The following is a 21,820-nucleotide window of genomic DNA, read 5'->3' as shown; positions in this document are numbered from 1 at the left end:
CCTGGCACTGTCACGGTAACTAATAGCTTCCTGTCACATCCCACCATTGTCATGGTAACTGATCTCATCCTGTTTCATCCCTCATTGTCATGGTAACTGATCTTTTCCTGTCTCATCCCACCATTGTCATGGTAACTGATCTTTTCCTGTCTCATCCCAGCATTGTCACGGTAACTAATCCTGGTCTGTCTCACCCCGACATCATCACGGTAACTAATGTCATCCAGGCGTTGTCGTGGTAACCAATCTCCTCCTGACGTTGTCACATAAACGAGCCCCACACTGTTGTCTTTGTTGTGCAACAGTGTGTGTCTCACCTGTTACAGCGCAGAGGTGTTCAGTACTTGAGACACTGTGCTGTCTTCTCTGTTGTGCAACACTGTGTTTTTATGACACACAACACAGAGATGGAGAAGTGGAGACACTTTGTCATCTGCATTGTGCAACAGGGCACTCAGAAGAAGAAACAGAGAACTAACTAACGCACTGAGTTGTGCTTGAGAGTCTCTCACTTATTGTGTGTGTGAGAGCCTGTGTCAGGGGTTGTGTGTGAGTAGCTGTGTGTGTGAGAGAGAGGCACTGTCGGTGATTTTGTGTGTGTGTGTGTGTGAGAGACATTGTCAGTGATTGTGTGTGGTTCTGAGTCTTGCATTCTGTCCTTCCTGCCATTGTGAAACACTGTGCTCAGATTTCACTCAAGATGCAGCAGCGCGGAAACACACCACACACACACACACCCCCCAGGAGAACTGAGACTGTGTGTGTGTGTGTGATCATTATGTGATTAATGGCACTGTTGACAGAAGAGCAGTAGGAACAGGCACCTCTGAGGCTCAGGCAGGAGAGGCGTCTGGCTCTGTGCCCACCCAGCTGTCCCTGGGACTCCCTGTAGGTTCGCTGGGGGGTTCAGCCAGGCAAGGTGACCTCAGGGGGGGGCTCACCGGCGCCCCCTGGGGCTGGCTGTTCCCCTGCGGACCCTGCAGCGCGCTCGATGGGGGCTGCTCCTGAACTCCAGCGGGCGCCGACGGGGGGCCGTGTGCTCTGTGGGGCTCCCGGGTGGGAGAAACTGTGGAGAGAGGAGCCCCCGGCCCCCCCCAGCTGGAGCGCGTCTCGGCTGTGGCTCTGCTGCGCACGTGGGTCCGGGGAGGCGCAGGAAGCGCGCGGTCGGCAGTGTCCACATCTGCGTTCTCTGTGCTGAGCTGCAGTCGTTGACATCCTTCCTCTTGGACGGCCGCGCTGTGGAGAGACGAGGATGGATCTCCTGCTCCGGGCTTCGTCCCTCGTCCCCCTGCTCTCCCTCCTGGCCTGGGCTGCGGGACTGGGGGTGGAAGGTGAGTCTCGGGTTCGAGGCGGGGGGGGGTCCGTGTCTCAGCCCTCAGATGAAGGGTGTTCTGGGAGGTGTGGTGGTATCAGATGTGAAAGGAGACACAGTGGGGGGTGTTGTGGTATCAGGTGTGATAGGAGACACAGTGGGAGGTGTTGTGGTATGAGGAGTGAAAGGAGACAGTTGGAGGTGTGGTGGTGTCAGCAGTGAATGGAGACACAGTGGGAGGTGTTGTAGTATCAAGTGTGATAGAAGACACAGTTGGAGGTGTTGTGGTATCAGGAGTGAAAGGAGACAGTTGGAGGTGTTGTGGTATCAGGAGTGAAAGGAGACACAGTGGGAGGTGTGTGGTGTCAGGAGTGAAAGGAGACACAGTGGGAGGTGTTGTGGTGTCAGCAGTGAATGGAGACAGTGGGAGGTGTTGTGGTGTCAGGAGTGAAAGGAGACGCAGTGGGAGGTGTGGTGGTATCAGGTGTGAAAGGAGACACAGTGGGAGGTGTTGTGGTGTCAGCAGCGAAAGGAGACACAGTGGGAGGTGTGGTGATATCAGGTTTAACTGTTGTGTTCTTTTCCCTCCCCAGGAGTGACTGTGTACTCCACTGTGGGGGGGTCAGTGGGTCTGCCCTGTGAGAATCTGAAAGAGATGAACAGATCGTCTATTGTGTGGGTCTTCAGTCAAAATCCAGGGGCACCCATCTTCCTGAGCAAAGATAAGACGATCACAGTCAGAGACCCAGAGAGAGCAGGGAGGCTGCGTGTGGGGCCAGACTGGTCTCTACACATCCGATCTCTCTGGCCTCAGGACTCTGGACTGTACACCTGTGTGCAGTACGTCAGTGGAGAGTATCATCGAACTGGGACAACGGCCACTCTCTACCTGCTCTCCTGTAAGAACGTCGTTCTCGGTGTCTGTGTCCATGTGGAGATCAGTTTACATCTCTCTCTCTCTCTCTCTCTCCCTGCCTCTCCTTCACTCATCTGTGTCTCTCTTTCCCTTCTGATAATCAAAGCCTCTTGTTGACAGTTGACAACGCCTTGAAGGGTATAGATGATGATTGAAAGATATTGATGATGATTGAAAGTTCTTGATCATTAACGATTGAAAGGTATTGATGATGATTGGAAGGTCTGGGTGTTGATTGAATGGGATTGATGACGATCGGAAGGGTATAGATGATGATTGAAAGATATTGATGATGATTGAAAGTCTGGATGTTGACTGAAGGGTATTGATGATGATTGGAAGGTAGGGATGATTATTGATGATGCAGGGGTCTTGATGATGATTAACGATTGAAATGTATTGATGATGATTGGAAGGTCTGGGTGTTGATTGAAGGGTATTGATGATGATCGGAAGGGTATTGATGAGAAGCTCCATGTGCTCTTTCCTCAGTGACAGCCTCTCCCTCTGGGAACCTGCGGACCGGTAGTATGCTGACCCTCAGGTGTGGGCTGGACTGTGGAGCTGGACTGGGAAGCTGCTTGGAGACTCCCGAGGGACTGACTATGTCCTGGTGGAGAGATCCGGATCTCGTGCGGAAGGTGGAGATGGGCAGATCCCAGATCAGAGATTTCAGGACATACAGTCAGCTCTCAGTGACTCTGCAGAGATCAGATCACAACAAGAACTGGGTCTGTGCGCTGCTGAAAGGAACCGAGCTCAAGACCTACGATACCTTCACCGCTGTACTCACAGGTGGGCAGGGTGCTGTCCATGACTCCTCTTCCTCCTGCAGATCATGTTCCTGTGAGAGGTCGTTCCACTGACCTCTAACCTCGTTCTCTGCTACCTGAGCTACCCACACTCCTCTCCACAACCTGGAGTGGGTTGATGTTCAAAGGTGTGTGTCCCTGCTGTCCTTCCACAGATAGCAGGGAGGAGTCTGAACGGTCCTGTGAAATGATTTCTTCAGCAGTCCTGTGTGGACACTGTCCCTCTGGGGCGAGGGGAGAGAACGGAGTGGGTTGGTCTTGAAAGTGTGGGAGTGTCTCAGTGTGTCCCTTGCTCTTCCTCCACAGATTTCACCCAGGACCTGTACAGCAGTGTGGGAGGATTCCTGCAGCTGCCCTGTGTGGACACTGTCCGTCTGGGACGAGGGGACAGACTGCAGTGGGGCTTCAGAAGATCTGGCACCTTCGGCTACCGGACCCTGTTCACGTTACTGGGGAACGGAAGTCGGATCACGGGGATGGAGGTGGACAGGGACAGAGTGGACATGGCGGTCAACTCCTCCCTGCTGATACGCAGCGTCCAGATGGGGGACAGCGGAGTCTACCTGTGTCTCCAGAACAAGGACAGCCTTCAGAAGATCCAGCTGAACACCTTGTCAGGTCAGGAGACTGCAGATTCAGGATTTCAGATTTTAAACACTGAATAAAAGATAATCTCTTGAGTAGTGACAGGAGACACCACAAGGAAGAGGGGGAGAGAACAGGAGTCTTTCAGTAATAAACACACACAACAGGACAGGAGACACAGAGAAAGAGGAGATCACAGAGAGTCCCTCAGTGATCAACACAGCAAGACAGTGAGAGTATCTCTCAGTGACACTAAGGATAGACCTTAAAGTCTTAACTTTTCCCTTAAATAATTGGCTTTTCTGGTTGATCTAGTGAGTTCAGACCTGCCTGGAGTGATGCAGAGGGGCTCCAACGTCACCCTGACCTGCCTCCTCACCTGTTCCTCTGCCTGTGATAAAACCACCCAGCTGCTCTGGAGGAACAGTACCGGGGACAGCCTGCAGGGCGGCGCCAGTGAGCGCACTGGGAATACTGTCAGCTCCACCGTTGTTCTTGAGCCGCAGAGCTCTGAGAGGATGCAGTGCAGCGTGATGGGAGACAGAGCACACGGGGTCTCCCAGGAATGGACCATCGGAGTCTCGCTGGAACCAGGTGATTTGTACCATTACAGTAGAACAATAACTGATGAAGCTCTAGACCTAGAGAATGACACTGGTTGTAACAACAGTCTCTTTCTTTCACTGTCAGCAGCGTAGATACAAGAAGATCATTATATGTAAGTGGTCACTGAAAGACCAGAAAAGGTTTCCCCATTTACAATATTTATGAAGGGCTGAGATTTATTTCTCCAGCAAACCTAATTTAAAACACATCGTCAGTTAACACCCACATGTGCATTGTGGTTGCAATAGAGAGTACTGTATATACTTTAATGTTTATAGGTTGAATATTAGAAGAAAAGAAATCTTTCTGGTGAATACGTAGGGAAAGTGAATTGTTGCTATCGGCAAGATTTTTCCTCTTGTTTTCAGAGTCTAATGTAACGGCCGACCTTTTTCTGTGTGAATCGCCAAACTGCACCTTGACCGTCTCTCACGTTTCTTAAATCCATCCATCCATCAGGTCCAGCGTCGGTACTGTCTCTTGCAGTCAGACTGAGCATTTTCACCATCCTTCTGTTGGTGCCTCTGCTCGTTGGGATTGTCATTTACACCAAAAGGAACAGCAGACTCACAGGCAAGTAACAGAGCAGCGGAGTCAGTCTAGAGCAGGTCTGTCCACAGGCTGTAAACTCCAGTAATGGATCAGCGGAGTCAGTCTAGAGCAGGTCTGTCCACAGGCTGTAAACTCCAGTAACAGAGCAGTGGAGTCAGTCTAGAGCAGGTCTGTCCACAGGCTATAAACTCCAGTAACAGAGCAGTGGAGTCAGTCTAGAGCAGGTCTGTTCACAGACTGTAAACTCCAGTAACTGATCAGCGGAGTCAGTCTAGAGCAGGTCTGTCCACAGGCTGTAAACTCCAGTAACAGAGCAGTGGAGTCAGTCTAGATCAGGTCTGTCCACAGGCTATAAACTCCAGTAACAGAGCAGTGGAGTCAGTCTAGAGCAGGTCCGTCCACAGGCTGTAAACTCCAGTAACAGAGCAGTGGAGTCAGTCTAGAGCAGGTCTGTCCACAGGCTGTAAACTCCAGTAACAGAGCAGTGGAGTCAGTCTAGAGCAGGTCTGTCCACAGACTGTAAACTCCAGTAACGGAGCAGTGGAGTCAGTCTAGAGCAGGTCTGTCCACAGGCTGTAAACTCCAGTAACAGAGCAGTGGAGTCAGTCTAGAGCAGGTGTGTCCAGAGGCTGTAAACTCCAATAACAGAGCAGTGGAGTCAGTCTAGAGCAGGTCTGTCCACAGGCTGTAAACTCCAGTAACAGAGTAGTGGTCTGTTGGTGCAGAATGGCCGCTCTGTTTCTGTTTGAATAGAAATGGTTGCTCAACATACCTTACCTTTTTTATCTTATTCTCCCTGCAGAGGAAGTGTCACCGGGGATTGAGCTCCAGCCGCAGCGCTGACTTCTTGTCCGTCCTCCTAACCGTTCCCTCCTCCCCCTAGTGCCGAGAGAGAATAGTTCCTGTGTGTCTGCCTGAAGAAACGGAAGTTGAGAGCTCTTCATAAACTTCCCTGCTTGTGCGTAATCATCAGTTTTGTTAATTCCTGCGATGCAGCACAAGATGCTGCTGTGAGCTTCAGTGCTGTCGTTCTGGTCCAGCGATGTCCACCATCATCTGTCCAGCTGCCCAGACTCCCGATTCCCATATTCCATCCCTCCGACTCATCGTGATCATCAACGAACTTGTTTATCGACTGTGCTGCTTACAGGTGTGTTCAACTCTGAATTGGGTATTCACCAAACTGATTATCCACTGGACTGACTATCCCACAGTCTGGGATCCCACTGGACTGGACTGGATATCCACTGGACTGACTATTCCACAGACTAGGATTCCACTGGACTGGATAATCACTGGACTGACTATCCCACAGACTGAGATCCCACTGGACTGGACTGGATATCCACTGGACTGACTATTCCACAGACTAGGATTCCACTGGACTGGATAATTACTGGACTGACTATCCCACAGACTGGGATCCCACTGGACTGGACTGGATATCCACTGGACTGACTGTCCCACAGACTGGGATCCCACTGGACTGGACTGGATATCCACTGGACTGACTATCCCTCAGACTGGGATTCCACTGGACTGGATAATCACTGGACTGACTATCCAACAGACTGGGATCCCACTGGACTGGACTGGATATCCACTGGACTGACTATCCCAAAGACTGGGATCCCACTGGACTGGATAATCACTGGACTGACTATCCAACAGACTGGGATCCCACTGGACTGGACTGGATATCCACTGGACTGACTATCCCACAGACTGGGATTCCACTGGACTGGACAGGATATAAACTGGACTGACTATCCCAAAGACTGTGATCCCACTGGACTGGATAATCACTGGACTGACTATCCAACAGACTGGGATCCCACTGGACTGGACTGGATATCCACTGGACTGACTATCCCACAGACTGCGATCCCACTGGACTGGATAATCACTGGACTGGCTATCCAACAGACTGGAATCCCACTGCACTGGACTGGATATCCACTGCACTGACTATCCCTCAGACTTCAATCCCACTGGACTGGATAATCACTGGACTGACTATCCAACAGACTGGGATCCCACTGCACTGGACTGGATATCCACTGGACTGACTATCCCACAGACTGGGATCCCACTGGACTGGACTGGATATCCACTGGACTGACTATCCCACAGACTGGGATCCCACTGGACTGGACTGGATATCCACTGGACTGACTATCCCACAGACTGGGATTCCACTGGACTGGACAGGATATCCACTGGACTGACTATCCCAAAGACTGTGATCCCACTGGACTGGATAATCACTGGACTGACTATCCAACAGACTGGGATCCCACTGGACTGGACTGGATATCCACTGGACTGACTATCCCACAGACTGCGATCCCACTGGACTGGATAATCACTGGACTGGCTATCCAACAGACTGGAATCCCACTGCACTGGACTGGATATCCACTGCACTGACTATCCCTCAGACTTCAATCCCACTGGACTGGATAATCACTGTACTGACTATCCAACAGACTGGGATCCCACTGGACTGGACTGGATATCCACTGGACTGACTATCCCAAAGACTGGGATCCCACTGGACTGGATAATCACTGGACTGACTATCCAACAGACTGGGATCCCACTGGACTGGACTGGATATCCACTGGACTGACTATCCCACAGACTGGGATCCCACTGGACTGGACTGGATATCCACTGGACTGACTATCCCACAGACTGGGATCCCACTGGACTGGACTGGATAATCACTGGACTGACTGTCCCACAGACTGGGATCCCACTGCACTGGATTAGCGCTGGACTGGATATCCACTGGACTGACGCAGGTCACCCAACGTGAACAGGTTGAACTGCTCTCTATTCCCTGAAATAACTATCCACCCGGTTGGATATTCACTTGGCTGACTGTTCACTCTGCTGACAGTCGAACTGGATATTAATGTTGCTGAATGATCACTGGACTGGATGTTCACTGGACTTCTTATTGGATGAATCTGGTTTCTGGCAGAACTTTTTATTCGAGGGGAATATCACTGTGTGAACTGGTTACCTCTGCAGTGGCTGATCAGTAAAAGCTCGTCTGATTCTCTTTAACAAACTTGTCAGCAGCTGTTTGACCTGAGGGTCTGCGCTGCACATCGTCACCTGTCTGAATCGAACACAGCAACACTTACTGTATACAGGTATCTCATCTTTCAGTACTGACTGGAAAATAAATCAGATGTGTGGAGGTAAAAGCAGAAAGAAAAGTAAAAATTACTCAATCGTTAACGTAGTTATTGATAACTGGACAGAGTGGTGGCTCTGCGGCTCAGGATCTGCGCCTGGGGCTGGGAGGTTGCCGGTTCGAATCCCGCGGCCGGCAGAGGAATCCTACTCCGTTGGGCCCCCTGAGCAAGACCCCCACTGCTCCAGGGGTGCTGTATAAATGGCCGACCCTGCGCTCTGACCCCCAGCTTCTCTCTCTCTGTCTGTGTGTCTCATGGAGAGCAGGCTGGGGTCTGGGAGAGGACATGTTCCTCATGCAAGACATTGTAAAGGGCGACTAAAGGGATGTTATGTTATTATTAAGAAATGAATTATTCTATTCAATGACCTGTATACGTACAGCTGCAATAATAGGGTTTCATAAGAATAAAAACCCTAAACCCAATTCTGTTTTAATAGATCATGCTGTCCCTAAATCTTTCTCCAATCCTAGTCCAAGTTCTGCCTGGAACCCCAGTTCCTAAACCTAATCCTGACTCCTAGTTCTGCCTGAACCCCAAGAGCAGTTCTGGCCCTGAGGCTCGGAGAGACAGACTCTCCCACAGCTGTGTTCCTCCGGCCCAGCGAGACTCGTGAGCGATGTGGTCGGCTCCCCGGGGGGCCCCCCTCTCGCTGCAGGAAGTCGCTCTCACACGAGCGGCGGCTGTGGGGGGGGCCCAGAGTCTGAGTCTGGGGGGGCCAGTGGACTGGGCTGCTCCTCGGGGGGCAGGACAGACCCCAGATGTGGCCAGTGTCTTGGCCGGTCTCCTGCCGGCCTGCCTGTCAGTGAGAGTCAGGGGCTGGGGCTGCTCCTGGAGCAACACAGGAAGTGCTGGTTTCCACTTCCTGCCCCGGAATCGGCCTATCTTGTCGTCCATCTCCAGCACCTCCTCTCTCCCTCCGATGGGAGAGGAAGCGATGGCCGTCCTGGTCGCCCGTCACGGTCGTGTCAGTGTTTGTGGATCTGTCAGTGATGGGCAGTGGCTCCGATGCGGACGTCTCGGAATGAACAGAAATCGTGTCGCCGTCCTGCCATTGTGAGACACTGTGCTCAGATTTCACTCAAGGTGCATCAGCACGGAAACACACTACGCACACACACACACACACCCCGCAGGATGCCTGAGACACTGTGTGTGTGATCATTATCAGTCTACCAGCATGTGATTAATTGCACTGTTGACAGAAGAGCAGTAGGAACAGGCACCTCTGAGGCTCAGGCAGGAGAGGCGTCTGGCTCTGTGCCCACCCAGCTGTCCCTGGGACTCCCTGTAGGTTCGCTGGGGGGTTCAGCCAGGCAAGGTGACCTCAGGGGGGGGCTCACCGGCGCCCCCTGGGGCTGGCTGTTCCCCTGCGGACCCTGCAGCGCGCTCGAGGGGGGCTGCTCCTGAACTCCAGCGGGCGCCGACGGGGGCCGTGTGCTCTGTGGGGCTCCCGGGTGGGAGAAACTGTGGAGAGAGGAGCCCCCGGCCCCCCCCAGCTGGAGCGCGTCTCGGCTGTGGCTCTGCTGCGCACGTGGGTCCGGGGAGGCGCAGGAAGCGCGCGGTCGGCCATATCTGCTGATCGGTGCTGAGCTGCAGCTATTTCTAGCCCTCCTCCGTGAAGGAAGAGCAGTAGCCAGACGAGGATGGATCTCCTGCTCCGGGCTGCTTCGTCCCTCGTCCCCCTGCTCTCCCTCCTGGCCTGGGCTCCGGGACTGGGGGTGGAAGGTGAGTCTCGGATCAGGTCTTTGCCGGCGGGTGGGGTTGGGGGGCTGGGGGGGAGAGTTCCTCAGCTCTTGTACTAGTGAGCCAGCGACAGTGGGCTTCACTCCTCGTCTGGGCGTCGGCATTTTCCCCCCGAGTCCAGAGGCCCGCACCCGGGCCTCGGTACTGGGAGTCAGGGTGCGTGAGAGGGTGTGCTGCTGGCTTCGAAAGGTCGCGTGTCGCTCTTTCACCTCGCCCGTCTTCCAGGCCCCCGTCACTGCGTACGCACCAGGGGCGTGGCCGCGTGCGCGTGCGTGTGTGTGACAATGTGTGGCAGTGCTGTGGTGTCAGGAGTGAAAGGAGACACAGTGGGAGGTGTGGTGGTGTCAGGAGTGAGAGGAGACACAGTGGGAGATGTGTGGTGTCAGGAGTGAAAGGAGACACAGTGGGAGGTGTGGTGGTGTCAGGAGTGAAAGGAGACACAGTGGGAGGTGTTGTGGTATCAGGAGTGAAAGGAGACACAGTGGGAGGTGTGTTGTCAGATGTGAAAGGAGACACAGTGGGAGGTGTGGTGGTGTCAGGAGTGAGAGGAGACACAGTGGGAGGTGTTGTGGTGTCAGGAGTGAAAGGAGACGCAGCGGGAGGTGTTGTGGTATCAGGAGTGAAAGGAGACGCAGTGGGAGGTGTGGTGGTGTCAGGAGTGAAAGGAGACACAGTGGGAGGTGTGGTGGTGTCACGAGTGAAAGGAGACACAGTGGGAGGTGTTGTGGTATCAGGAGTGAAAGGAGACACAGTGGGAGGTGTGTTGTGTCAGATGTGAAAGGAGACACAGTGGGAGGTGTGGTGGTGTCAGGAGTGAGAGGAGACACAGTGGGAGGTGTTGTGGTGTCAGGAGTGAAAGGAGACACAGTGGGAGGTGTGGTGGTGTCAGGAGTGAAAGGAGACACAGTGGGAGGTGTGGTGGTGTCAGGAGTGAAAGGAGACACAGTGGGAGGTGTTGTGGTATCAGGAGTGAAAGGAGACGCAGTGGGAGGTGTTGTGGTATCAGGAGTGAAAGGAGACGCAGTGGGAGGTGTGGTGGTATCAGGAGTGAAAGGAGACACAGTGGGAGGTGTGGTGGTGTCAGGACTGAAAGGAGACACAGTGGGAGGTGTGGTGGTGTCAGGAGTGAAAGGAGACAGTGGGAGGTGTGTGGTGTCAGGAGTGAAAGGAGACACAGAGGGAGGTGTTGTAGTGTCAGCAGTGAAAGGAGACACAGAGGGAGTTGTGGTGGTGTCAGGAGTGAGAGGAGACACAGTGGGAGGTGTTGTGGTATCAGGAGTGAAAGGAGACACAGAGGAAGGTGTTGTAGTGTCAGCAGTGAAAAGAGACACAGAGGGAGTTGTGGTGGTATCAGGAGTGAGAGGAGACACAGTGGGAGGTGTGGTGGTGTCAGGTGTTACTGTGTGTTATTTTCTCTCCTCAGGTGTGACTCTGTACTCCACTGTGGGGGGGTCAGTCAACATGTCCTGTGAGGGTTCGAGATGCCATCAGAAGTATTACTTTGAGTGGAGCTTTTATCACAAATCTGAGCCAATCAGAATTCTGAACAGTAAGGAGATGATCACAGTCAGTGAAGCAGGAAGGCCTGAGAGATTGAGTCTGGGGTCTGACTGGTCTCTACACATCCACTCACTCAACACTCAGGACACTGGAGTCTACATCTGTGAGCAGAACGTCAATGGAAGTTTTTATCTCCCTGGACGAACACTTGTTTATCTCTACCTGCTGTCCAGTAAGTCTGAGTCTGATGTCCCTGTGTTTCACAGTCAGTCAGTCTCCATTAACTGTCCCCTCTGTCTCTCCAGCCCAGTGCTGGTCCTGATGAGTCCAGTCAGGAATCTGCAGGTCCTCTGTCTCTCTGTCTGTCCTTCCTGTGCTCTGATCTGCTGTCTGGACTCATTGATCAGGTCAGTGTGTGAAACAGTGTCTGTCCCTGTTCTGAAGACACATGTGATGTCATTCTGCAGTCTCTGCCAGTCCCTCTGGAGAATTGAAGACAGACACAGTCCTCACTCTCCAGTGTGGTCTGGACTGTGGGGACGGATTTCAGAGCTGTCCTGGGGTACCCGCTGGAGTCACAGTGACCTGGGAGAGTGACCACATGGACACAGTGGACATCAGAGAGGACAGACATTTCAGCAGCTTGTCAATGAAGCTGCAGAGTTCAGACCACATGAGGAACTGGACATGTGTACTGAGAGAGAGAGGAGTGATGAAGACCTCTGATACCTACACCATTCACCTCACAGGTATAGAGTATAGGTATATTTTAAAGAGTATTACTGTGACTCTCTCTGTAACTAAATATTTTTAAAATACATTTATTTTATGAGCTTTGTACAGTGAAATCCAAGTTCAGCTCAGTAGAAAAGTGCTTTGATCCCTGACGTTTCGTTTTGAATAACAGATAATTTAAAATAATTACTATCTCTCTCAGTTCAATTGTCATTAGCGGAGACGTCACTCAGACTGACTGTTTTCATCATCGTTTTGATCATCCCTCTGGTCATTGGACTCATCATCTTCAACAAGAGGAGGAACAGCAAACTCACAGGCAAGTAACAGAGCAGTGGAGTCAGTCTAGAGCAGGTCTGTCCACAGGCTGTAAACTCCAGTAACAGAGCAGTGGAGTCAGTCTAGAGCAGGTCTGTCCACAGGCTGTAAACTCCAGTAACAGAGCAGTGGAGTCAGTCTAGAGCAGGTCTGTCCACAGGCTGTAAACTCCAGTAACAGAGCAGTGGAGTCAGTCTAGAGCAGGTCTGTCCACAGGCTGTAAACTCCAGTAACAGAGCAGTGGAGTCAGTCTAGAGCAGGTCTGTCCACAGGCTGTAAACTCCAGTAACAGAGCAGTGGAGTCAGTCTAGAGCAGGTCTGTCCACAGGCTGTAAACTCCAGTAACGGAGCAGTGGAGTCAGTCTAGAGCAGGTCTGTCCACAGGCTGTAAACTCCAGTAACAGAGCAGTGGAGTCAGTCTAGAGCAGGTCTGTCCACAGGCTGTAAACTCCAGTAACGGAGCAGTGGAGTCAGTCTAGAGCAGGTCTGTCCACAGGCTGTAAACTCCAGTAACAGAGCAGTGGAGTCAGTCTAGAGCAGGTCTGTCCACAGGCTGTAAACTCCAGTAACGGAGCAGTGGAGTCAGTCTAGAGCAGGTCTGTCCACAGGCTGTAAACTCCAGTAACAGAGCAGTGGAGTCAGTCTAGAGCAGGTCTGTCCACAGGCTGTAAACTCCAGTAACAGAGCAGTGGAGTCAGTCTAGAGCAGGTCTGTCCACAGGCTGTAAACTCCAGTAACAGAGCAGTGGAGTCAGTCTAGAGCAGGTCTGTTCACATTACTAGCAGTGGAGTCACTTAAGACCATACAAAATGGCTGCCGTGGGTCTCCCGTTAAAGTGTGACTCCTGTTAGCCAACCACTTTGAGAACCTTTGCAGTAAAAAGAGTATATCAATACAACAAGGTACGATTAATTTCAGGCAAAAGGAAACGTTTCCCTTCCCTTATTGCTACAACTCGTGACTACGACATGAAGATCTAGTTAAAGAAAATGGTTCTTTGGGTTCAATTGACGGATACCCCCATTACTCATTCAACTGTTAGGGTCTTATTGCCACATAATCTGTCGACAAAATCAGCAAAGTAGTTGCTTTGAGCCCTAATGCATTACAATGAATGAACAGTACTCACTAATCTCCGAGAACGCATGACTAGTTCAGCTTGTTCATGATTGTTTGAACTTGCCTCTGTTTAGTACTGTTTTATTTATTTTTTTTAAAAAGGTTTAATTGCATTTTGCCGAGTCCACAGCCCCTCCTCTGAGCTCAGACTCCTCTTATTCTCCCTGCAGAGGAAGTGCCACCGGGGATGGAGCTCCAGCCGCTGAGCTGACTTCCTGTCCGTCCCTCTAACACTTCCTGACTTCTGACTTCCTGCTTCCTTTTTTTTAAAAAAACGCCCTGCTTCATCTTGTTTTGAGCCGCAGCGTAAATATTGAAGGGGACAGGCAGCCCGGGGGGAAACGGCTCTCTGAAAACACTCGAACCTGAATGAGAGATGTTGAAAAAGGAGAGGATTATCCCACTTAAGACTCATCCTCATCCTCGTGCTCATCAAGTACCTGTTTTTTTTGACTGTGTTGGTTCTGGGAGTAACGCATTCAGTCATATTTACCAAATCGCTGTCAAATAATTCAGTCAGATCACTATATGGTAATCAATTGAATTGCTTGCTTGGCTGTACTGGTTACGCAACAAAATGACTATCCACTGGACTGGATAAATACTGGATTGGATAGTCACCAAGTGACCATCCCCTGGACTGGATATATACTGGATAGTCACCAAGTGACCATCCGCTGGACTGGATAAATACTGGATTGGATATTCTCCAAGTGACTATCCACTGGACTGGATGAATACTGGATAGTCACCAAGCTGACCATCCACTGGACTGGATTAATACTGGATAGTCACCAAACTGACTATCCACTAGACTGGATAAATACTGGACTGGATAGTCTCCAAGCTGACTGTCCACTGGACTGGATAAATACTGCACTGGATAGTCTCCAAGCTGACTGTCCACTGGACTGGATAAATACTGGATAGTCACCAAGCTGACCATCCACTGGACTGGATAAATACTGGACTGGATATTCTCCAAGCTGACTATCCACTGGACTGGATAAATACTGGATAGTCTCCAAGCTGACTATCCACTGGACTGGATAAATACTGGACTTGATAGTCTCCAAGCTGACTATCCACTGGACTGGATAAATACTGGACTTGATAGTCTCCAAGCTGACTATCCACTGGACTGGATAAATACTGGACTTGATAGTCTCCAAGCTGACTATCCACTGGACTGGATAAATACTGGACTTGATAGTCTCCAAGCTGACTATCCACTGGACTGGATAAATACTGGACTGGATATTCTCCAAGCTGACTATCCACTGGACTGGATAAATACTGGATAGTCTTCAAGCTGACTATCCACTGGACTGGATAAATACTGGACTTGATAGTCTCCAAGCTGACTATCCACTGGACTGGATAAATACTGGACTGGATATTCTCCAAGCTGACTGTCCACTGGACTGGATAAATACTGGACTGGATATTCTCCAAACTGACCATCCACTGGACTGGATAAATACTGGACTGGATATTCTCCAAACTGACCATCCACTGGACTGGATAAATACTGGACTGGATATTCTCCAAGCTGACTGTCCACTGGACTGGATAAATACTGGACTGGATATTCTCCAAACTGACCATCCACTGGACTGGATAAATACTGGACTGGATATTCTCCAAACTGACCATCCACTGGACTGGATAAATGACTGTCCTGGTCCCTCAGTCAACCGGCTCTTGACTGTCCTGGTCCCTCAGTCAACCGGCTCTTGACTGTCCTGGTCCCTCAGTCAACAGGCTCTTGACTGTCCTGGTCGCTCAGTCAACCGGCTCTTGACTGTCCTGGTCCCTCAGTCAACAGGCTCTTGACTGTCCTGGTCGCTCAGTCAACAGGCTCTTGACTGTCCCGGCTCCGGACAGACCGTCTGGGGTGCGGGACACCCACCCCCCCCCGTGTCCGCTGCGTGGTCTGCTCTCCCCGCGAGAGCCCCCTGTTGCTGTTGTGCTCCGTCTGTCGCGGGGGTCCGGGCCCGGGTCCGTGTCGTGATGGGGGGTCTCCCCTTGACGGCGCTAACCTCTCCCCCGGTGGGTCCCGGCGGGCCGGGCTGGGGTGCGCTCGTTCACCCTCTTCCTCCTCACCGCCCTCCTCTCTGACCCGTCGCGCTCGACAGAAGCCTTCATCTCCGAACTGTCCTTGTGAATACCACCCCCCCCCTCGCGCTCGAGCCGCGGGGGTCCGCGGGGGTCCCCCAGGACCGGCTGTGACAGGGCGCTGAAGCCAGTGGGGTGGCTTCCCGCTGAGCACGGGGTGATGCTGCGTTTCCCCTCGCCCCTGCTGCAGAGCAGGACCCCGAAGTCCGCCCTCCCGAGAGCCGGCGGCCCCCCAGCTTAAGCTCGTGTCTCGGGGAGGGGGATCCCCAACGCGCTTCGTTTTTCGGGGCGCAGCGGTCGCCCCTTGTCCTCTCTCCAGCCCGGGGTGGGTGTCCACAGGCAGGTCTGGACGGCTTTTCCTTTCTCTTTCCCAGATATACCAGGGCTCGTTTTTAATTTTTTGCTTTTTTTTGGGGCGGTTTTTCTGCACGGCTTGGATTCGTCCTTCTTTAAGAAAAAATGATGGCTGGAAACAGGACACCTTTGAGTCTTTAATAAACGCTCGTCTTGTCCAGGTCGTGAGGAGTCGCTGCTCTCTGTGAATCTAAGATTTCTTCTTTAAGGTTGAATTTCACAAGAACACAAACCCCACCTCGGCCCTCAACAACTGAATTAAACCCCGAGTCGAGACATTATCCTAACCTAAACTCTAACCTCAGCCCTTGCTTGATCTGGGGGTAGGATTTTACCTGAAACCCCAATCATTTCCCCAAATCTATCACAAACCCCAACACCAACTGCAACTCTAGGCCTGATCCCACCCTCAGCAGTAAACCTCCTAGCCCTGCCTGAACCCCAAGAGCAGTTCTGGCCCTGAGGCTCGGAGAGACAGACTCTCCCACAGCTGTGTTCCTCCGGCCCAGCGAGACTCGTGAGCGATGTGGTCGGCCCCCCGGGGGGCCCCCCTCTCGCTGCAGGAAGTCGCTCTCACACGAGCGGCGGCTGTGGGGGGGGCCCAGAGACTGAGTCTGGGGGGCCAGTGGACTGGGCTGCTCCTCGGGGGGCAGGACAGACCCCAGATGTGGCCAGTGTCTTGGCCGGTCTCCCGCCGGCCTGCCTGTCAGTGAGAGTCAGGGGCTGGGGCTGCTCCTGGAGCAACACAGGAAGTGCTGCTCTCCACTTCCTGCCCCTGAGTTGGTCAATCTCGGCGTCCGTCTCCTCCTCCTGTCTTCTGCTCCGGCGCTCGGAGGAGACGTGTCAGTGAGGAAATGGGGCTCCCCGTCTTCTGTCTGCTGGTCTCTCTCTCTTTCTGGGGTCACACAGTGGGACAGGAGGGTGTGGGTAAGTCACACAGGTGTGACTGTGTGTGACTGTGTGTGAGTGTGTGTGTGGAGCCAGTGTCTCAGTCTGAGTGGGTTGTGTAGGCGTACAGACTGAAGAAAGTGTGTTTCTGTGTTGGTAACTGCTCTGTCTTGTATAGAAGTGTTTTCAATGGTGCGTTTGTGTGTGTCTGATCTGTTACAGAGACGGGGACCGGCTGTGTCGTCTCCTCCATTGTGCAACACTGTGTGAGTGTGTGTGTACCAGCTAATGACAGCACAGCTTGTCCAGAGACTGCGTCCTAATTGTGCAGCAGTTTGCGTGTGTGTTACTGTTGTGTTGTTTCTCTCTCCTCGGGTGTGACTCTGTACTCCGCTGTGGGGGGGTCAGTCATGTCTTGTGAGGGGTCAGGAGTGAAAGGAGACGCAGTGGGAGGTGTTGTGGTGTCAGGAGTGAAAGGAGACACAGTGGGAGGTGTGGTGTCAGGAGTGAAAGGAGACACAGTGGGAGGTGTGGTGTCAGGACTGAAAGGAGACACAGTGGGAGGTGTGGTGTCAGCAGTGAAAGGAGACAGTGGGAGGGCTGGTGGTATCAGGTGCGAAAGGAGACACAGTGGGAGGTGTGTTGTCAGATGTGAAAGGAGACACAGTGGGAGGTGTGTTGTGTCAGGAGTGAAAGGAGACACAGTGGGAGGTGTTGTGTCAGCAGTGAAAGGAGACACAGTGGGAGGTGTGGTGGTATCAGGTGTTACTGTTGTGTTATTTTCTCTCCTCAGGTGTGACTCTGTACTCCACTGTGGGGGGGTCAGTCAACATGTCCTGTCTGGGGTCCAGAGACTATCAGGAGTATTATTTTGAGTGGCTCTTTCATCACAAAACTGAGGCGCCAGTGAGGATAGTAAACAGAGAACAGAAGATCACAGTCAGAGACCCAGAAAGAGCCCAGAGAATGAGTGTGGGGTCTGACTGGTCTCTGCACATCCACAATCTCAACACTCAGGACACTGGACAGTACATCTGTGAGCAGTATGTCAATGGAAAGTATTATAGACCTGGACGCACCACTGTTGATCTCTACCTGCTGTCCAGTAAGTCTGAGGACCTGAGGACGTGTCTCTGTGTTTCAGTCCGTCAGTCTCCATTAACTGTCCCCTCTGTCTCTCCAGCCCAGTGCTGGTCATGATGAGTCCAGTCAGGAATCTGCAGGTCTTCTGTCTCTCTGTCTGTCCTTCCTGTGCTCTGATCTGCTGTCTGGACTCATTGATCATGTCAGTGTGTGAAACAGTGTCTGTCCCTGTGCTGAAGACACATGTGATGTCATTCTGCAGTCTCTGCCAGTCCCTCTGGAGGATTGAAGACAGACACAGTCCTCACTCTCCAGTGTGGTCTGGACTGTGGGAGAGGATTTCAAAGCTGTGCTGGGGTACCTGCTGATGTCCAAGTGACCTGGGAGAGTGACCACATGGACACAGTGGACATCAGCCAGGACAGATATTTCAGCAGCTTGTCAATGAAGCTGCAGAGTTCAGACCACATGAGGACCAGGACATGTGTACTGAGAGAGAGAGGAGTGATGAAGACCTCTGATACCTACACCATTCACCTCACAGGTAGGGTATTATTGTGAGAGTGAGACAGACCTGATACCTACACCAGTCTCCTCACAGGTAGGGTATTATTGTGAGAGTGAGACAGACCTGATACCTACACCAGTCTCCTCACAGGTAGGGTATTAATTCTTAGGGTGTTAATTCGGTGTTTGATTCCCGTTTAATCCTGATTCATTGTTTCTCACAGAGGACGATTTCCTGGTGAAAGTTCTTGTGCCAGTAGCCGCTGTCCTCTGTGTCCTGCTGGTGCTTGTCGCTGTCGTCACGATGAAGAGGAGGAGGAGGAGGAGGAAGGTGACAGGTCTGTTCCCCTACAGCAGCCTTAAAAACCAGAGTTCACCTTTGACCTTTTTTATTTAAGCACAATGGATTGGTGGCTGCTTATTAAGTCTGAGTATCTCAGTCACCTTTGATTTTAAACTTGTTCCACACCCCCACCACTCTCTGTGTACAGAAGAGCCTCCTGTCCTGAATGGAGGAGCTCACCCAGCTCTGTCTGGAGAGAAGCCAGGGTATCGGCTTCAACCACAGGGCTGGGCAGCTTCTTCCCCACCCCCACCCCCCTCTGTGTACAGAAGCACGGCTCTGGGCCTCAGTCCTGGTTCTGCTCGTTATTCGCAGGCCGGGCGGCTCGTGAGGAGAGAGAGGACGTCGCCGGAGACCTCCCTGTCTGCGCCCGCCCCGCAGAGCCCACGGTAACACGGCCCCGGGTTCGAGCAGACCCCCCCAGCGGGGCTGTGCTCAGCCTCCTCCCTGTGTCCGAGTGTGACCTGTCCGGGGGTCTCTCTCTCTCCCTCTCCCAGGCGGTCCAGGGCTCCCCCAGCGCTCCGGGCGGCGATGAGGTCAGCTACTCCACTGTGAACTTCGCAGAGGCGGCAGCAGGACCCCAGAGAGGACAGGGCGTCCCCAGGGAGGGCGAGACCACCGTTTACTCGGACCTCAGGACAGGGAAATAGGAGGAGGTGGAGGTTACATCAAGTCTCCACCGGGGGGCGCTGTGTGATTTACCCGAGTCCCACACAGAGATGGCGAGAGGTGTACTGTATGCCCACACACTGAGACACACAGACAGACTCTACCTCCACCCTGATCCACCCCCCCACACACAATTGCACAATCCTGGTGTTCCCCTCCAGCAGTCAGCTTTCAGCCAGAAACACGTTCACCTGTGTCCACGCGCGCGTCTGTCGTGGACCAGGTGTGTGTGTGTCTCAGCTGTTACAGCACAGCAGCGCTCAGTCATGGGGGCACTGTGTTGTCTTCTCTGTTGTGCAACAGTGTGTGTCTGTGGTTGCTCCCTTTACACACAGAGATGGAGTAATAGAGACATTGTGTCATCTACTGCATTGTGCAACACAGCACTCAGAGCTGAGATCACCAAATGGCACTGGACATATTCACCATACTGAGATGGACAATCACTGTCCTGGGTATTCACTGAGGCGGACAATCACTGTCCTGGGTATTCACTGAGGCGGACAGTCACTGTCCTGGGTATTCACTGAGGCGGACAGTCACTGTCCTGGGTATTCACTGAGGCGGACAATCACTGTCCTGGGTATTCACTGAGGTGGACAGTCACTGTCCTGGGTATTCACTGAGGCGGACAATCACTGTCCTGGGTATTCACTGAGGTGGACAATCACTGTGCTTGATATTCGCTGTAATAATCACTGCACTGGTTAGTCTGTATAATTATCACTGCACTGTGAATTCACTGTAATAATGGCCACACTGTGAACTCACTGTAATAATCGCTGTACTGGACATTCAGTATTATTGCTGTACTGTGTGTTCACTGTAATAATTGTTGCACTGTATAGTTACTGTAAGAATCACTGCACTGTGTTCACTGTAATAATCGCTGCACTGTGTGTTCACTGTAATGATCACTGCACTGTGTGCTCAGAGTGCTGTCTGTTATTCAGGGTCCAGATGAATCCTGTATTTTAGACCTACTGTAGGTGAGTCCTGAAATGACCCGCGAATACGTGGCGTTTCTATATAACTTGAGGATCATTTCCCTGGAGGAGGAGTGTCATCGGAGAGGAGGGACACGGGGCTGGCGGCTCTTTCAGTCTCCTGTGTGAAGGCTGTCAGGGAATGTGGACTCGGCTGTTTATTTACGCGGCGGAAGTGGACTCTGCTGTTTAATTGAAGGGCGGAAGTGAGCTCGGCTGTTAAATTGAGGGGCGGAAGTGGACTGCTGTTTAATTACGCGGCGGAAGTGGACTCTGCTTTTAAATTGAGCTGTGGAAGTGGACTCTTCTGCTTAATTGACCGGCGGAAGGGCGCTCGACGCCACTTCGTCTGCAAACTGAACAATCGAGTAACGGCGTCCTGCTCTCCTCGGATGTTAACTGTCCCCGTTAGTAAGAACTGTCTTTTTTGTCATTTATTAAGTGTTTTCCCTGACTGTTTATTCAGTGAAATAGTCACTAAACCACGCGGTGTTGTTCTTTTATTTTGTATCTAATATATCCACCGCACTGTTGTTAATTGTACTGTCGAGTCATTAAACCACACGGAGTTTTTCATGGGTACTTATTTTATATCTTCACCATATTGGTTGTTAATTGTCATTTCTAGTCACTAAACCAGACAGAGTTTTTCCGTATTCATTGTCTTGTCTCTCCACTGGACTGGTTGTTACGTTGACTGAACCAGCCAGTGTTTTGTCTGAATAATGAAGTTGTATCTCCGCCGCCCTGCTCGTTAATTGTGCTGTCCAGTAGACAAACCAGCCGGCGTTCCTCCGGGGTAATTATTTTGTATATTTCCCGTACTGGTTGTTAAACCAGAAGAGGTGCTTTTTAAAAAATAATAGTAATATATTCGCCGTACAGGTTGTTTATTTTAATTGCTAGACGCCAACATAGACGGTGTTTTTCCTGCAATTCCCTGTACCGGTTTTTAATTTGACTGCTAATTCACTAAACCAGACGGAGTTTTCTTATTGGTTATCTTATATATTCAGGGTACTGTCTAGTCGCTAAACCAGACGGAATTTTGTCTTATCTTATATATTCGGCGTCCTGGTTGTTAATTGCGCTGTGCGTTAAACTGGACGGTGATTGTCCTAATCGATTATATTATGAATTCACTGCGCTGCTTGTTCAATTTAATCTCTAGTCGCTAACCCAGGCGGTGTTTTTCATGACGACTTACTGTAGAGTATGTCGTATATTCACTTCACTGGTTATTAGGTTGTTAATTTTTACATTTCTAGTAACTAAACTGGATAGTTTCTCCTTAATTATCTTCTATATTCTCTGTACTGTGCTGGTTAATAATTGTACTTCCTAGTCATTATACCAGACAGTCTTTTTCCTTATTAATGATCTTATATTCACTCTACTGGTTGTTAATTTTACTGTGGAGTCACTAAATCACTAGTTTTTTTTATTAATTATCCTATGTATT

The 21,820-nt window shown here is 51.5% G+C and overlaps 3 protein-coding genes across 5 annotated transcripts in view; all 3 read left to right on the top strand.

Annotated features, from left to right (window-relative positions):
• The first annotated feature begins 7 nt into the window (after positions 1-7).
• On the top strand, positions 8-8,411 carry LOC107075907 (uncharacterized). 2 transcript variants are annotated; one of them, XM_069197995.1, is made up of 7 exons: positions 8-1,331; positions 1,906-2,211; positions 2,721-3,023; positions 3,347-3,658; positions 3,941-4,219; positions 4,691-4,804; positions 5,586-8,411. In XM_069197995.1, the coding sequence occupies exons 1-7, from the start codon at positions 1,253-1,255 to the stop codon at positions 5,624-5,626; spliced, it is 1,434 nt and encodes a 477-aa protein (XP_069054096.1). In that variant the 5' UTR covers positions 8-1,252; the 3' UTR covers positions 5,627-8,411. The 2 variants fall into 2 exon arrangements, with proteins under 2 accessions (XP_069054096.1, XP_069054097.1); XM_069197996.1 differs by lacking the exon at positions 4,691-4,804.
• An 802-nt stretch (positions 8,412-9,213) lies between these two features.
• The window catches only part of LOC138242472 (uncharacterized), a 91,676-nt gene continuing 79,069 nt past the window's right edge, over positions 9,214-21,820 (top strand). The window contains exons 1-4 of the mRNA XM_069198016.1: positions 9,214-9,720; positions 11,162-11,470; positions 11,706-11,987; positions 12,176-12,292. Of these exons, the coding sequence (XP_069054117.1) occupies positions 9,639-9,720; positions 11,162-11,470; positions 11,706-11,987; positions 12,176-12,292 (790 nt within the window). The 5' untranslated portion in view covers positions 9,214-9,638. The remainder of the gene's footprint in view (positions 9,721-11,161; positions 11,471-11,705; positions 11,988-12,175; positions 12,293-21,820) is intronic.
• LOC138242469 (uncharacterized) lies at positions 16,018-20,937 on the top strand. 2 transcript variants are annotated; one of them, XM_069198005.1, is made up of 6 exons: positions 16,018-16,809; positions 17,564-17,875; positions 18,116-18,397; positions 18,585-18,698; positions 19,019-19,092; positions 19,201-20,937. In XM_069198005.1, the coding sequence occupies exons 1-6, from the start codon at positions 16,737-16,739 to the stop codon at positions 19,351-19,353; spliced, it is 1,008 nt and encodes a 335-aa protein (XP_069054106.1). In that variant the 5' UTR covers positions 16,018-16,736; the 3' UTR covers positions 19,354-20,937. The 2 variants fall into 2 exon arrangements, with proteins under 2 accessions (XP_069054106.1, XP_069054107.1); XM_069198006.1 differs by lacking the exon at positions 19,019-19,092 and having other exon boundaries at positions 16,020-16,809; positions 19,201-19,335.

This window comes from Lepisosteus oculatus, chromosome 14 (assembly GCF_040954835.1).
Source record: "Lepisosteus oculatus isolate fLepOcu1 chromosome 14, fLepOcu1.hap2, whole genome shotgun sequence".
In the NCBI taxonomy this organism is placed as follows: domain Eukaryota; kingdom Metazoa; phylum Chordata; class Actinopteri; order Semionotiformes; family Lepisosteidae; genus Lepisosteus; species Lepisosteus oculatus.
Note: the sequence above shows the minus strand (reverse complement) of the source record. Positions and strands in the feature narration are given on the sequence as shown.